Raw genomic sequence first — 17,638 nt, 5'->3', positions numbered from 1 at the left:
CTCCTCCAGTCTGCCTTGTTTTTTCGGTGCATTTCAGGAGGAAGGAGGAGCTGTTGCTGAAGGCAGCGTGGTTTGTTACTTCTATTCTGAGCCCAAGGGAAGACAAATGAGGAAAGGGGTGGGCTTGGAAGAGGCTAAACTCTTGATCGGGGAGAGGAACAACTGACTCTGACTTGTTGGAGTTGTCCTTGCTGGCTGGGAGGGATGGCTGCATGTTCTGCAGACAGGTTTCTTGGTGATCCCAACTGTGAAGTGCAAGAATGTGCCTGCAAACGCCCATGGGGAGAGGCTGCTGACCTGGGAAGAAATGGCTTCAGTCCCTGTAGGTTGAGATCTGGCAGGCAAAGACTTATTTCCTCAGAAGCTCATTCACGGCATCACATATGAGTGGCTGGAGCACCTCCCATACGAGGACAGGCTGGGAGAGTTCGGGTTGTTCAGCCTGGAGAAGAGAGGGCTCTGAGGAGACCCTAGGGTGACCGTCCAGTACCTGAAGGGACTACGAGAAAGCTGGGGAGGGACTGTTCACAAAAGCTTGGAGTGACAGGACGAGGGGAAAGGGGTATAAACTGGAGAAGGGCAGGTTTAGACTAGACGTAAGGAGGAATTTCTTCACTATGACAGTGGTGAGGCCCTGGCCCAGGTTGCCCAGAGCAGTGGTGGCTGCCCCATCCCTGGAGGTGTTCAAGGCCAGGCTGGATGGGGTCTTGGCTAACCTGATCCAGTGGGATGTATCCCTGCCCATGGCAGGGGGCTTGGAACTGGATTATCTTTAAGGTCCCTTCCAACCCAAACTATTCTATGATTCTATGACCACTAGCATGCTTCTCTGTGATGCAGGACGGTGAGCTGACACAGCCTAAGCACATAAAGAATTAAAAGGAACTCAGCACTGGAGAGGAATATAGAAGAATACTTAGATATTAACTGCCCTGCTGAACCAAGCAGAGGTCACCAACAGCCTCGCAAATCAAGCAGATGCTCCAAGTGCCATGCTGAGTCAAGGGTTTTTGGGGAATGCTTTGAGGGGTGGCTGCCTGACCACCACTCCTTCCCTGCTGCAGCAGGATGGTCACACAGGGTAGGCTGAAGAATTCACATAACATCAAGCAGACGTGTGGTCTTAAACTAAATTACAGTTTTGCACTGGAGAAAAACAATTGTTTCACTTTGTTTTGAGTTTCCTAAGTATCCCTGCAGAAATGCAATTTTTAGATGTGTCTGGCAGGAGAGTTCAGAAGTGGCTTTGGAATCCTTCCCACGTACAATGTTTACTGGAATGAGCCCTGAAGTGGACATTCACTAACACAGAGTCCACTGAGACCTTGTGGAAACCCACTTGCATACACATTAACATGAATTTACTATGTTGCCTTAATACCATTCCATATACAGCTACAGATTCAATTTATAACTATAATACACTGTAACTATAAATTCTCAGAGAACTGTTATAATAAATATAATTATGAACTATACCTATGGAAATTATTACCTATGCCTAAAAAAATAACGTGTTCATGTAAAATCCAATAAATTCCATTTGCGTATTGCTTAGTAATTTGAAATCTTAAAAGTGAAATGCTGTTTCAAAAGGACAGGAAAAAGTCAAGCTGTGGATTAATGACCAATTAAAACCAAATAACTTCAATTTAATTTATACCCAATTAAGGCCTAAGTGGTAATGCTGAAAAACCTCATTCACCTCCCTTCTTATCAACCATGCCAAGGCTCTGGTGCCCACTCCTAGAATTACTATTTGCATTTTGTCCAGTGTTTGTTTCCTGTGAAATGCAGAAGCAACCCTGAGAGCAGAACTTATCTCTCCTCCTCCACTCACAGGTGGATGTTTGGCCATGGGATGACAGCATCCTCTACTTTTTGACCTTGTGCCTGCTGAATTCAGAATGAATAACCCAAAGTAGATACTCTGTATGGGTAGGAAAATACTCATGCAACATCCTGACAGGGTGCTTTTCTACTGAAATCTTGCCATGAACCAAAGGGAAGTAGGCATTCTGCCTCTTGCTTTGAAACCTCTCATGTCAAGTTTCAAGTCACAATAAATTTCAATGGTCATTCTAAACTTACAAAGCCTTGAAACATAGTTTTTCTAAATATAGAACTGACTGTCCTGCCTTTTAGTGATTTAAGCCATGATTGGCTGAGGGAGTTTGGATTATTCAGCCTGGAGAAGAGAAGGCTCCGAGGAGACCTTAGAGCGACCTTCCAGCACCTGAAGGGGCTACAAGAAAGTTGGGAAGGGACTGGTTACAAAGGCTTGTGATGACAGGACTAGGGGCAATGGGTGTAAACTGGAGAGGGGCAGATTTAGACTAGACATAAGGAGGAATTTCTTGATGCTGAGAACAGTGAGGCACAGGTTGCCCAGCGAAGCTGTGGCTGCCCCATCCCTGGAGGTGTTCAAGGCCAGATTGGATGGGGCTTGATCTAGTGGGAGGTGTCCCTGCCCATGGCAGGGGGGTTGGAACTGGATGATCTTTAAGGTCAGAGATTCAAAAAGAAAGGAAGATTTGCATTAACTTCTTATATAAGGCATCAGCTTAGTTTCAGTTCTCTTTAAACACCAAATGATGAGTGAAAATACAGCTCTACAGCAATGTTCTTTTCTCCATGACTGTCTAGACTTGGCAAATAGAGTAATGTAGGGAAAGAGGCCTCTGGTATTTCTATTTCCCTACAGAATTATCTGCACTATTCTTATAGAGAAGCAAGAAATCAGCAGTCTAAAAAAATTATTTTAAAGTATTCTTGACTCAGTAGATTGTCTCCATTCTCTACAGAATTAAAAAGTAATTTTTAATTTGATACTTACTCCAACATCAAAATTTTACTTTTAGGAACCATTAGCACAGGGACTAGAGAGAAAATAAGAAAAGGTTTATATAAAGTTAAGGTTTTAAAAGCTGTTGGTAAAAAGCATGACAAATTATAGCTGGAAATACACAAAGGCCTCATTTTTTGCCAAGACCTGTGAATAATGATTCCTGAGATGTCTTCTTTAACAAGTGGTAAGAGTCAAGTGCTCTCATTGATTACTGAACGTAGTTTACAATCAACTGAAAAGAGAAGTTAGCACACTGTACATGACTTTTGAAGAGCATATTGAAATCAACAACTACAACTACACCAGAGAGGATCAAACCCCCCAGAAAATACTACAACACATTGTAATTTCATTATGGCATTTTATAGTTAGAAAATTACTCAAGAATTCAACCCTTCTGTTAGTACTTATATTGAAATGCTAGCCCAGTGTAATGAAAAACTGGAAACAAAAAGGTCTGACAAGTTAAGAAGTTTAGGTCCCTAAATAAAAGGATAAGAATCTTCTTGAGTGTTTTTTTTTGTAACAAATTCACATTTTTTCATACTTTAAATGGTGTATTTTATGAGAAAGCACATAAAAAATGCCTTTTGCTTTGTTTTTCCTCACATAAGAATCTTTTCTTTATTATTTTCTCTAAAAACTAGAGAGCAAGAGTCATAACTCTTCCTTATCGCTCCTGCAAAGCCTCACCGGAGGTCAGTTTCCCTAACATTTATGAGCATGAGAGATTTTTATCAGCGTGTTAAGGCAATCTAGCAGGTCTCTTCCCCTGAGACCCAAGCACGCTGTTGTCACCTGTGTCCTGTGGTGTGTCCTACACCTGCAATGAACAAGCCTGCCAGCCCCTTGCCTGGAGAGAGCACGGCGCGTCCCTAGGGCTGTGTCAAGCCTCCCTGGCTCCAGCCCCACCGCTAGCACGGCGAAGCCAAATTCATCACCAGGGTGAGCAGTGCCCAGGCTTGTCATGCCTGGCCTGATGGATCGCTTCTTCAGCACAAGCAAAATGAATTTACAGCTTGTATTGTGCTCTCGACGGCCAAGCGCAAGGCACCAGGGTGCTGGCAGCCTGTACCGAACTGCCAAGCTCCAACACCGGCTGCTTCTCCGAACTGGAGCCAGTAAACGGTACAGCATCGTGACGTGATCTTAGGCACAACTTTATGCAATGACAGTAAAACTTTTAAAATGGTGTATGAAAATTTCAGATGACAACTTGCTTATAAGAAGGTTCATCTGAAGAGCCAAGAGTAGTGATTTCCTTCCAAACAGATTCTTAACAGAATGAAAATACATGCCTACACGACTGTCTTGGCTTCCTTTGAAACTAAGGAGAATGGATGGAGACATTAACGTAAAAGATGCAGATACATTAATATAAAACAATTAAAATGCAGAAATGTACAAAAATATCCTCTCCATTCAGATTATTACAACAGAAAAATTTCTTTCATCATTTTGAATGAAAACTGAGAACATGCAAGAATCAGATTTGATTGGTTTCTGTCTGTACTGTTATGTACATAAGCACTCTGGGGACACTAGAACTTCCAAATATTTTCTAGAACAGCAATACGCTCATCCTCACTTCTCTAATCACAGCCTCAAATTTAAAATTAAATTCTAAAATACTTGTACAGTCATAACTGAGAAAAATACTATCTGAGAACAACAATTTTGGTCCCCCTTTGTACATGAGGAAGTTTTCACAGTCTTGAAGAGGAGATCTGTAGAGTGCACGAAAACGCTGATCAGAGCTAGCTTAACTAATTTCCTTTCAGTCTCTCACATGCATTCACTGTAATGTTTGGTGCCATGAAGAGACTGTTTTCTTACTTATTATTTCTTTGCTATGAGAGAGATGAGACACTGGCACAGGTTGCCCAGGGAAGCTGTGGCTGCCCCATCCCTGAAGGTGTTCAAGGCCAGGTTGGATGGGGCTTGGGCAGCCTGGTCTGATGGGAGGTGTCCCTGCCCATGGCAGAGGGGTTAGAACTGGATGATCTTTAAGGTCCCTTCCAACCAAAACTATATGATTCTGTGATTCTATTTTAATTAGGACTTTGCTAATTTTTATGTTACAAACCCAGGGGTTTCATTCAAAACAAAGCCCTCTGATGAACAAAGGGGAGTTGGTTGTCCAACGTGGGACATCCCAGGCCCCCAGCCAGCACTTGCTGGGAGGTCAGGACTAGGATTTCATGCTGCATTCAGTGCTATGCCAGGAAGCAAGGGATAACATGGGTCAGTAACAGTGTCGCACGTTTCCACCTGTCCATATTGACACCTGAGGTACCCCTGAGGTACCCCGATCACTGCGTAATGCTGCTCTAGGAGTGGTGTGAATATAAACCAAGAAAACTGCTCAGGGTTAAATTTTGGCCCCACTGATGTTAACCAGAAAAATATTACTGACTCCAAACGAGTAAAGCTTTCAACCTCAGGCCAGCTGCGGTAATGTATCAATAAGATCTCATGATAAAGTCCAGCGACTAAACAGTTTATGTTGATAAAAAATGAATTTATAAGTAACTTAGCCTACTGTAACTCTAAAGGAAGTGACCTTTTCCACTTATTTTGAGAACATGCTGAATCTCAAGTGTGCTTTTTGAGGAAAACACTTGTCAGTAAGTTGGGAATGCAACTGTGCTACTGTGTGTAACCCTGTGCAAACTGTGTGCGCAAATGATGAAGCAAATCAAAGGAAGAGTAAGCTGTCAACTGATCTTTCATCTTCTAAAAATGTGAAATGTAGTACTAAACGTGTTTAGCACCACTTTAAGAAAGATACTCTGTCTTCAACTGCTGGCTGGCATCCCGTGATATAAGACAGTAGCACCGTGGATCAAGAACCGAAGCACAGAGTAATTCACAGACTGCATCAACAGGCCATAATTACAATATCATGTATAAAACAAATTCTGAAATACTATTTTAAGGCTGTCACTACAGTTGTGTTTGTTCATTCCAAATTCAAAAGCTCACTAATTAAGCCCATAAGCCTGACAGAAAAAGTGACTAGAGCTTTCTCTGTCTCTCCCTCCAGTGAAAAAGGCTTTGTTTGATGCATTTGCAGAACAAATGGATGCACCACACACTTTCCAGCTAAGAATATCAAGAATCTTAAAGAAGTAGTTTCTAAATATACAGGACTGATCATATCCTCCTTTGGTTAAAAAAACAAAATCTAGTATGACTGGATATATGACAAATATCTTGTATATTATGCTTGTATTTACAACCAGTACACAAAAGCAACTAAATAATGAAAAGCTAGATTTTTTTTTTTCAGAAGAAAAGAGGAAATAAGGGAAAAATGGAGGAAAAACTACTAGGAAGTGAAACCAGGGCTTTAGGCCATATTTTTGATTTCTTTCTTGTATGAGAAAAGGTTCTAATCTAAAAAGAATATGTCCTACATTAAACCCACTGCTTTTTGCCTATTCAAAATACCTAGAGCCAATTTGCTCTTTGTATATCCATGACTTCGTATATTCATTTGTGGCTTTCCATCTTGAGTTTTTAGCGACATTCTCATATTCAGTTTTCATGTTTCATCAATATTCTCTGCTTAAGTTCAAAGAAATTTTGTGTTATAAACACTCGGTGTTAGCATCTCCTCCACACAAGCTTTCAGTAAACAAGAGTATTTCTGTTATTACTGTTATTTAGTTATAAGAAGGAAATGGAGCGAGTAGCAGGCAAAGCTGAGTGTTCATCCCCTTCACTGCTCCTCTTTGATGCGGGTGAGGATAGCAGCCACAGGGCTGGTTCTCTGCGGGCTTTTGGAGGTCGAGGAAGGGTTTGCCACATTACATTGTACCCCTCCTTCTCCCCAGACTGTCCACAAAGCTCAAAGTAGGGAACTGAGTGGGTCCAGAGAGGTGAATGGGTGAAGCTTGAAACAACCCTTCATGGCCATTTCCCAAGATGTGGACAGGGTCCCTGCTCAGATCTCTGCTTCCACCTTGGAAGTACATATCTGTTTGTATTTTTGGTTTTTTTTGCAAGCATCTGAGTGAGTTAAAAAGCTGTGGTCTGTAGACAACTGCTGAGTTCAGCGTCCCTCAGCGCTGCCATGCAGCAGCAATCCGCACGGCACCAGCGCGCTGTGCAGTGGTTTGGGGCAGGAAGTGAAGAATACCACCAAATCCAACTAAAGTAACAGCGTGTTTGGGGAGGTGGGATCCAATGACCACGACTATGGCCAGAACATCTGTCTAGACGTCCACGCTCTTGCAAAAACGTTCTGGGTTGTTTGATGGCAAGAAGTGGTCAAGACCTTGGTTTTTCATCTGATTTGTAAGACAACAGAAACAAGAGTAACAGGACTGCTGGCTGCTGCCCCAGGCAGGATTCATCAGCAGCTGGGGAGACAGGGTGCCACCTCCGGCAGAGCCAAGCCAGAACGGGGCACCACGCTGAGAGCCACTGTGTGACGGCCCCTAGTGCTGGGAGAGCGAGGGGAACACATGCAGAACTCGAGTCCATCACAATGTGTTACGCACATCAACGACAGCTAGGGCTCAGCCACCTCCGCTTTTACATCTGTATACCAAAATCATGGTTAATGAAATATTTCATGTCTAATATTGGTGGTGTGTACAAAACAAATCAAGGATATGGGCTAGATTTGGCTTTGGTTTTGCAAGGAAACAAAAACAAGTAATAAAATCGAGGAAGAAGGAGCTGGCAGCAGATAAGATGCAATCAGAAGCTGGTGACAGCCCTCCTTGATGACAGCACTATGGCCTCAGAGAGCTGCTCCTGTAGTTTCCTAGCCAAGACTCCAAGTATGTGGACAGGGAAGGGGAGAGGAGATGACACTTAGCTTATATTACAGGGTATTTCTTTCATTTAACTCATTATATCAATCAGACAAAGTCAATATCTGTGTTTCATCCACAGGGATTTCTAGGACGGAACATTTTCACCTGGTCTTACATTTTTTTACCAGGGTTTCATCTCTGGTGTTGCCCTTTATTTAATAATTGTGTTCCAGACAATAACAGTTTCATGTAGCAGGCATAGTAGCCTAAACTGTTAATAGTATCAAAATACATCATTTGGATGTTAATGCTCTGTGTCAAAGTATTCAGATACTGAGGCACCAGAGAGTATAAAAGCAGTTGACTAATATTTAATTTACTCTTCTTGTTCCTGTCCACATGGTCCTCCCCATCCATCCCCTTGAAGCTCACTGCTGGTTTATAGCAACGTCAGCAGTTCTCAGTCACAGCCCTCCAGTGTACTCCCACTTTTACTTCTAATTCTTTAGTCAAACATCTTTCATTTCCCCCAAGGCTTCTTTAGCTCTTTATAGTGTCTAACACTGCACCACTTCAAGCTCCATTCTGGCCGTACCTCAAGAAGTCTCTCAGCCTGACAGGGATTCCTAGGTACTTCAGCAGCTGATATCAGCAGGCTATCACTCTCTCTGTGGATCAACACGAGGAAGTGACTCAGAAAATCTTTCTCTGAGCTACCCATTTTCACCAGGGAAGGGCAAGACCAACTTGGTGTCCTGTGAGAAGCATCCTGTGGCCATCTCCCTTTTCCTATGGTTTTCACCACTCTCCTCCAGTACTCCAGATCATCCTTGCCTAGTCTTCCCTCCTCTGCAGCTCTGTCTCATTGCCCCACTCTCTCATCAGCTAACTCACTAGAGCTTTCCTCTTCAGGCTGCCTCTGCAAGTCCTGGTCTCCTTGCTTGGAGGCCCAGTGCTGGCTTGAGGCTTCACTCTTCTGGGTCCTAGCCATGTCCTTCCCTGCACGGCTACCAGGTGGCTCCCATACAGCTTCAGTTCTGGCTTTTGTTCTGCCTGCATTTCATTCACGAAGGTTTCCCACCACTACTTGCTCCAACGGGATGTAAAGGAGAGGAAGTCTCATTTATTACTTGCCCACAACCTCACAGGGGATGGCCTGTGGTAGACGAGAGGAAAATCCTGCGTTGTATCTAGTCTAGCTGTAGTTTGCAAGAAACGTAACCAATAAAATAACACATCTCTACTGAGTTTTGGACATATTTGTGAAAAGATTTTTCACGGGTTTAGACCTTGGCCAAGATGTTCACATCGTTTCACAGACAGATCAAAAGTACAGCTTAGATACAAAGCCTACTCAAACCAAATTTCTGATCCTTGCTCAAGAACATAATGATACCAAACCGTACTGACAGAAAGGTCTGAAAAATCTGCAAACCGTTTGTGCCATAATGTTATTTTTGCCAAAACTTGTTCTGGCTGGAAGCACTAATGTTGGTGATATCAAGTCAAAGAGTATTTCTAGTAAAAAACTCATATCTATTTCCCCTCACCTCCTTTTACCCTGACCAGGTACGCAACTAACGGAATATACTCAGAGATGTACACATTGTTGGTCTTCCTTTATCACACTCAATCAATAAGAACAATTTAGAGCAGCGGTAACCTCTCTGTGCATGCTTCCATTGTCCCAAGAGATCAATATAATCAGTATCGCAGCTGGCTGGTGAGAAATAATGAGATTATGATAACAAAAAGGCAAGCTTTCCAAATTTTTTCTTAGTGTATGCCAAAACATCATACTATTCTATCTGTCCATAAAGGACAAAAGAGAAATATTTAAGCATATTTTATCCACCAAAAAAAAAAAAAAAAGGAGTACGTAAAAAACATGCTTTTATCTATGAATTCTCATTACTTTTATTTTGTTTTGCAAATGCAGAATTTCTTTCCCTTACAAGCAACTGTGAGATTTGACATCTTAATTCTTGGAAAGGGGCCATACTTGTTTAAAATGGCACAAATTTTCCATAGTTCTCTCCTAAGCAGGACTGCCATTTCCAAAAATCTTAGCTTTGTCCAACAGCAATACTTGTCAATTCACAACTAAAATTCACCTGAGGGATACAGCAGATTAAAGTAATGCACGTGCATTAAAAAAGCCAAATTATTCTAATAGTCTTAGGAGCTTTATAATATGTTTACCAAAACCGAAAAAGCAGAATCTAAGTTCCGGTCCTCTTTCCCAATGCTCCTCTTGGTGCCTGCCTTGAGCACCAGCTTTAGGCTGCACATCCCACCGTGAGCCCAGTCCTAGCGAAGTGCCATCGCTAGTCAGTTTGAGGCAAAAGACTGACTTTATGGTTGCAATAAAGTATTTTAACAGGTTATCTGGGTCCAGTGCTTAAAAGTAGCTACACATCTCTTAGCACACAATCACGTCAGGTCTATTTTAAGAGCTGCTATAAAATTCAGGATCAGCTGAACTCAAACAATGAGCACTATTGGCATGCGGACTGTGTTACACTGTTCACGTAGTGATAGAGGGGATGTGGGGAGACGCAGCATTTACAAAAGGACCTAAGATCATTATCATTTCTACAATATCTACGGGAACACTCACATTTTACCTGCAGTGCTAGTAACAATTAACTTTTAGGCAGCTAGTTAAATAAATGGATTATGTATGAATCTTACCTGGGAGGAAAGGAGATGTCCAGTTCATACAATCTGTCTTTAAAGACTGACAGCTCTCTGTCAAATTCTAAAAGCTATAAAAGATAGAAATAAATGCATTGATTCTTTAATGCTGAACTGAAGCAATCTAAAAATACTACATTATAGAAAAGGAAATAAACAGAGACTTTAATTACACAGCTTGAGGTATATCGCTTGCATAAAAGTTCTTAAAACATAATGCAAAACACTCAGTACTGTTTTGATACATCAACAGTTCCTTAAGAAATGTGTTCAGAATGCTCCTTTTCATCTCAGTGAAACACATAACGCTGCCTCTTTCCAGTAGTGACCTATATGTACAATTACTATTTCAAGATGGCTAATTTTTTCCAAATTTTATTAGCAATCCCTTTGAAGATAAACCTGATCAGCATTAAATAGTACAGAAAACTGATTTGCTAATCAGCCCACAAAAATGCCACCAAAAGTATTATATTGCTTTATATTATCTTCAGCTCAGATAAGCAGGTACAATAAACCCAAGGATGTGCACATCACTCTTCCTAAGCAAAGACAAGCAGTGTTTTTGTACACCAATTTTGGATGGTGCACGTCAGATAGCAGAAAGAGGGATACGTGACAATAGGTAAAATGTGTTCCTAGGCAGCAGCCAAGATATAGTACTAGAAGCAGATATTTAACAGAGATGTTCATAAGTCTAGATTTAATGTCCTATATAAATATTAGTCCTTGCCAAATTTGTTTTCCCCTAGACCTCTACAGAGAAAATAAGTATCTCCAGTCTTTTGTTCATAAACACAAATGTGCTCATAACAAGTCAATGATAATCATCCACATTAAACCAACAATTATTCTGATGGACATAAATGACCTTATTTCAGAAACACGGCTGGTGTTGAGCCTGACGTCCGAGCGAATTAGCGAGGCAAAAGAGAAAAAGCTCATCATCTGCACTGTTACCGGCCGTCGCTCTAAGTGCCACTTTCTGTTTTGACAAGCGTGTCATCCAAACAGCATCCCGCACGATGGTGGCGTGTTTGCCCACTGTTCATTAATCATGTCCCATCTCACAGCTGTGCTGATACCATTGTACGAATGGCAGAGGTTCCCAAAGAAATTAGATTGTGTCCCTCTTTCCCCTCTGCCACCTCATAAATCATTCCTGAAATGTGCAATTAGCAGCTACTTGTACACATTAATTATCTGTGTGAAAAGCAGCTACCTGAACCACCTGCACTGCTGATTAGCTACCTCTCCAAGGGTCACCTGGCTTTCCTCTGTTTCTAGTTGCCGTGTTGCTATACGGACGTACTTTTGCATGAGGATGCCAAATAATAGGCATGTTCCCTGTGTCAGTGCACCCCACACCAAACTCCGTGATGGTATGTTGGAAAAGATTCTGCAGTTCAAATAACTGCATATAATTTGTGCGTGTCTTAACATCTGATCAAAAGCCCAAGTATCCAAGATGTTTGGATAAATATTTGTAAACAACTGTGTGGAAACTCATGATATGTATCTAACAATATGCTCAATCCTAAAAATGTGGGGGTGGTTCAGACACTATTCTCATTGAAGTAATCTCAACACGTTTCAGGAAAAAGGGGTTAATCGTGCATGTTTCCATGTGATTCTGGATTGAAGTGTGTACAGACAGGCGTGTAGCCACAACACATATGTACAAACCAGCTATGAAAACAAATATTATCATCCCTTTCCTGCTCCAAGTATCTTCACTTTAAAGAGATTATCTGCACAGGAATGTAAATCTAGCACAGGAGAAAAACCTACCACCTCCGGTTAAAACTCTTCTTTGAAATACATATCTATTAGCGTAGTGCAAATACATTTTTCCTACTGTTGCCAAGTAAACAGATCAGAGCAGGAAAGTGGAAGCATCAGGAGAAAGAGAGCTATTTCTGAAGTGTGAAAATCGCAAGGACTGAATAAAAGAACAATGCTCCATAGAACACAATGGTATAAATTACTCATGGGCATTCCAAGGGCTGGCGATGTTAAATAGATGCATTGTCCTCTCACACTAATTCACACTTTCAAAATTTTATATGTTCAGATTGTCCTTGCTATGATGATATTAGCGAGCTAAATGAAGGCTGAGGTTTAGAGGACTAAGCATTCAGCCGTGCAGTATTATCCAAAGAAGTTTCTGATGTGTTTGCTGCAGTTGCTTGGTTAGTTGTGCCTGTGCTACGCAGATGAGCTGCTGACACTGGTGACAGAGAGGACAGATACAAGGAACAAGACTGTATTGTGTGCTGTGCTCTCTATTAGTTTCCCACGTTTGCCCAGGTAGAGGCACATCCTTAATCTGAAATGACAAAGACAAAAACTCACGATGACCCAGCTGGATGTCAAAGTCCAACCAGGTGCCTAGACGAAGGATTCAGAGAATGCTCACTGTAGACAACTCTTCCTGTAAACAGTTAAATATTTTCACTGGGTTTTCTTACACAAATGTTTTAAATGTTTTAAATAACTCTTGAATTTTAACAAGTCTTTCATTTTTCCTAGATATTAAGTGACTCCAGTACGCTGCCTGTAAACTTCTGTTCCAAAGTGTCCACAAACTACATTGCTCATTCTTACGAAGGGCAATGACAACTTATTCACATGTTCAGGACTGCGTAGCATCAACCCATCCCTGGAGGTGTTCAAGGCCGGGCTGGATGGGGCTTTGGGCAGCCTGATCTAGTGGGAGGTGTCCCTGCCCATGGCAGGGGGGTTGGAGCTGGATGATCTTTAAGGTCCCTTCCAATCCAAACTATTCTATGATTCCAACCCACCTAATGGCTCTTCTTTATTTACCTGGTAGCACAGCAGGCAGAGGGACGTGATGGGGAGAAATGGTGAAAATGTAAACCGCATTTTAAGCTAACTCCGGATAATTTTTCTGTATCAGAATATGTCTTAACTATCACTTCTTTGCACTTAAATTCTCATTTAACCTTGCAATCTCTAAAGGCATGATTATCAGTGAAAACCCAAGGCGCTCACTAGGTCTTATCACAAACAGTTATAAATGTCACTTGTCCTCAACGTAACTTGCTAAGAGAAGGAATGGGGCCAGACATGGGCATCATATGACAGGTACATGGGTGCCTGGAGCTTTTTGGCATCACAGAAAACTAATGAAAATTCATATAGGCCAGCAGATACTGAGGAGCAGGCAGAACCTCACAGGGTAATGTCTATTTTTAAAGCATACAACATCGTATTTAAGAAGCCACTCTGAACACACTCTGTGCATGGCAATTTTCAGCACAAATTTCTCACTTATTTCCATTCTGTACACTAAACAGCATTGTGAATAATGCCATTGCTCTGACAGTAAACATGAGTAAGTCTGTCACTCTAAATGCTTCAAAAATGGCAAAGAAATTAAGTTCAAAGCCTAAAAATCAATATATTGTTCCATTTAATTTACTCATTATAAGATCATCCCTTAAGAAACAAATCTTTAAGGTGTTACATGATGTGCAGGGGTAATTTGAGCAATTAGATAGAGATTTTAAAATGCTGTGACTGGAAGTTAATTCCAGAACTATATGTCACAGGCAGTTCAGAAGACTGTTTTCCCCCTCCAACTCAACATCACCAATTTCTACATGTAAATGATAGCAAGGATGGTGCAGGACCTAGGTTTTATCTGCTGCAACCATTAAGTTGCTGATACCACGTCAAGATATTTGCTTTACAATGTCCAGTGACCAGCCCAACATGAACATTTGATTAACATCTTTCAAATGAAAATATCATCCATATATAAGGATAAAATGCCTATAGTTAGCTAACAGCCCATGATACACAGAGATAATACACCTTGGGGAATACAGCCATGCAGTACATGTAAGAGGGCATGCAGGACACATCCACTGGCCTGCGGCTGTGAGAAAAATCTCACAGGGCAGAATAATATTTTTAAAAGCAGGTTAAATTCATTGGTAGGATTTTGCAGTCTGAAGTTATGCATTTCCATTTAGCAAACTTCATCAGCCAAATGCTTCAGTCAGTTCGTATGCTTGAGCTCCTACTGACCTGAACGGGAATTGGCTTGATATCGATGAAGTTCTCTGCACAGAATGAAAGAATGACTACATTTGCAGTAAAGGGTATTATTTAACTTGAATAGAATTAAAAGCATTTAGGGCTGCAGTGCCCATCACTTCCTGAAGGAATTATCAAAAATGTTGTTTTCCCAAACAGCTCTGAGAGTTTCATCTTTCCTCTCTTTTTCTTGCCAGCACTATGATGCACAAGTGCATTTATGTACTAGGGTGAAGGAGAAGGCAATGCACGATACCAGGGCGTGTGGTCCTGCACAGGCACTGTCTACAGAGCCGCTATGCCTTTCAGTGAGAAAAAACTGAGCATGCCTGGGCAGATGGTCTCAGAACTGTTCAGTCCTTTAGAGGGGGACTCTGGGGACCTCCCATGCCCGGGGCTGGAGCATTGGCTGAAGTTCACCGCCCCTACAGCTCATGGGGCTCTCTGTGTTTAAGCAGCGGGCACTTTGGCCAAAGATAAGTAATTTCTGGCATATTAAATTATGCTATTACGTAGCTTGACAGTAATCAAAGGATTAAAGCAGAGTTTAGCCATGTGTAGAAATCAGGGTAATTTTGCTTGCTCCAGTTTAAAGCGATGAGGCGCTCTTAAAAGGTCACTGTCCATCGGCATGCTGCAACGGGCCACCTTGGCTAAAATCACACATGTATGAACCCTTTAGAACAGGGCAACTTAATTCAGTCATTGGAGTAGAACAACGGCAATTACTCATCAAGACCTACAGACCAAAGTCAGAGCATTGGTAGATCAGAAGGTGATATTAGCAGCATTTATCAAATCCATCTGCAGGGCCCACCAGAGAATTCACAGCTGTGAAAGGGAAATGAAGTTTCAGACCAAAAAGAGGAGATGAGCATACAGAAATGACCTTAGAGAATTAAAATACGTGGACACTGGTCACTGTAACCTTTGCCAGTCTTGTATACTACACAATTTTTTTCAAGAGACTTCGGAAATATGGTAGTTTTATCCAGCTTTCAAGTCAAAGAAAAATATTTAGAAACTGATTCAGCTCTCTACTGACTTCAAATAAAGCTCTGTGGAAATGCTGATCCCTTCCACGTACCCATGAAAATGTCATATATAACACTGCTCTGGTCTTATTTCAAAGCTACTGTTTTCTCTAGCCAAGACTTTGTAAAATGATCCATTACTATACATTTTGATTCATAATTTTCTTTCTCTCATAAAGCCATTCTTTAAAATCGTGTTTCAGGGAAAACAAGTCAAAATTATTGAATATAAATGTACTGCTTACACAGCTTTTGTTTATTATTGTTATATTTCTGCATATGCCTTGGAATTTGTCCACACATTCTCAAGGGCAGTGTTGTCATAACATAAATTCCTATTAGACATGGATATATGGCACACAGGTAAACTACACCAAATGCATTTTGCTTAGCATTAGAAGAGTTAGGCACTGAAGAAGACGGCCGGCACTGAAGGCTCCTGTGCCTGTACTAATTCAGAAAACCTTTGATTTCAGTGGAAGCTCCCCCAGAAAAATGCTGGTTTGTTCTTGTTTTGACAATATGCCTCTCTGCCTCTCTCAGGAGACATTCCAATAGCTTAAAAGACGCAAACATTTTCTAATATGTATTTCAACTTTTTCAGAAAATCAAATGCATTTAAAAGTAACGTTTGTTACGGAAATATTTAGATTGCTTAAAATGTCTAGGAAGAACAACACTTTCCCTTGATGTCTATTGATCACTAGACTAATTACTGGAGGCTACTATTGGCTCTGCCTTATTAGATCTCCCTGTTCTTTCCCTTGCCTGATTTTTCACGCTCTCACAGTCCTCCTCCTCTGCATCCTTCCCTCCTTTCTGAGCCTGCTTTGCGCTGGAGGGGCTGGGCAGGGCTGTAAACGGCTGTGGCAGCACAATCCGAGTTCTGAGGACCACACAGCGCAGGTCTGCTCCCAGTGCAGAAATAACACAGCGACAGCAGATGCAGTAGAGCAGTATTGACTTCCCAAAGCAGTGACGTGTTCAGCTGATGGGTAGGGCAGGCTGAACACCTAGCATGCTGCAGAGGAATTTGCTCGAGACTCAGGGCTTTCAGCTAGCACCAGGCTCTAACATAAACACAGCTTGCAGTTCACGTGCTGCAGTGTTTCTCATTCTGAAAGATACTTTGTGCCTTATGACGTCTGTTGGTCCTGTAATACACAAGCACCTGAACGCTGTTTTGGATAAGACACCGCTTTCAAACTTCTCCAATTATGTATCCCTCATGTTTCCCACTGGAGGTTGTAGCCCTTTTAGACATTACATGAGTTCAGATTTTGCACACGGTCTTGTTTTTCCTAAATGCCCTGTGTAGATTCTTTTACTCCAAGCCCGTGAACTTCAGGCTGAAACTACCAGTATGGATAAACTGGAAGTTAAACACCCTCCTGGCAGCTCCGCAGGGCTCAGTCACCCCTCTTATCTGAAACACACAGCACAGAATGCAAATCTTTTCCTGGGATATTTCTGTTACTTGGAAAAAAAATCAGAATCCTGCTGTACTAATCTGGTAACTAGTTCTCAAAAAGGACACTAAAGTAAAGACTCAACCAGTTAGTTAAGAAGTTAGAAGCAGTGAATCTGATTGGGAATAGACCCTCATTCATGCAGCAGCAGTTGCATTTATGTTCTGCTGACAACAAAAGCGCCTTGTGCCTTTCACATCCCGAGGGCTCCCTTCCGATACTCTGCTCCACAGAAGCAAATCGCGTCCCATCCCTCCTGCTTCACAGCACCTGAAAAAGAGCCCGAAGCACCCAAAATGCAGTCCAGCTGCTCACAGCTTTCAGAGACTACAGCTCCCGTCATTCTGTGCACCAGTGTGATTTCTCCAAGGAATGTTATTTGCTCTTTAATACATCAATTCAATGTGGAAGCAATGAAGACCTCTCAGTGAGTGCTGTTCTCAGTGACTTTACCAAAGTCGGGAGTAATGCTCCCAGTTTTCTAAGGGTAGCAAGTGCATCTTGTCACTCGCTCTCACAGGATCCCTATACTTGCCTCGACTTAAAAAAACCTGACCCTGCAAAACTGCACTCATGCAAACTGCCTTTTTAAAAACTTCACAGGAATAGACACTTCAACATTACTGTAATTAATCCACAAACTGTGCACAACAGCTTGTAATATAACTCATTCAGAATGGCAAGTACGCCTGAGTGGATGCTAACTTTAAAACCAAAAGATTTTCCTTAGAAATATCCTGCTTGCAAATGTGACAG

General features: G+C 41.7%; 1 protein-coding gene across 2 annotated transcripts in view; it reads right to left on the bottom strand.

The window, feature by feature from the left end:
- Nucleotides 1–17,638, bottom strand: part of INPP5A (inositol polyphosphate-5-phosphatase A) — a 249,251-nt gene that overhangs the window by 15,114 nt on the left and 216,499 nt on the right. For both annotated transcript variants that reach the window (XM_069863389.1, XM_069863391.1), the window contains exon 12: nt 10,312–10,385. In XM_069863389.1, coding sequence (XP_069719490.1) covers nt 10,312–10,385 — 74 coding nt within the window. The remainder of the gene's footprint in view (nt 1–10,311; nt 10,386–17,638) is intronic.

This window comes from Phaenicophaeus curvirostris, chromosome 9 (assembly GCF_032191515.1).
Source record: "Phaenicophaeus curvirostris isolate KB17595 chromosome 9, BPBGC_Pcur_1.0, whole genome shotgun sequence".
Classification (NCBI taxonomy): domain Eukaryota; kingdom Metazoa; phylum Chordata; class Aves; order Cuculiformes; family Cuculidae; genus Phaenicophaeus; species Phaenicophaeus curvirostris.
Note: the sequence above shows the minus strand (reverse complement) of the source record. Positions and strands in the feature narration are given on the sequence as shown.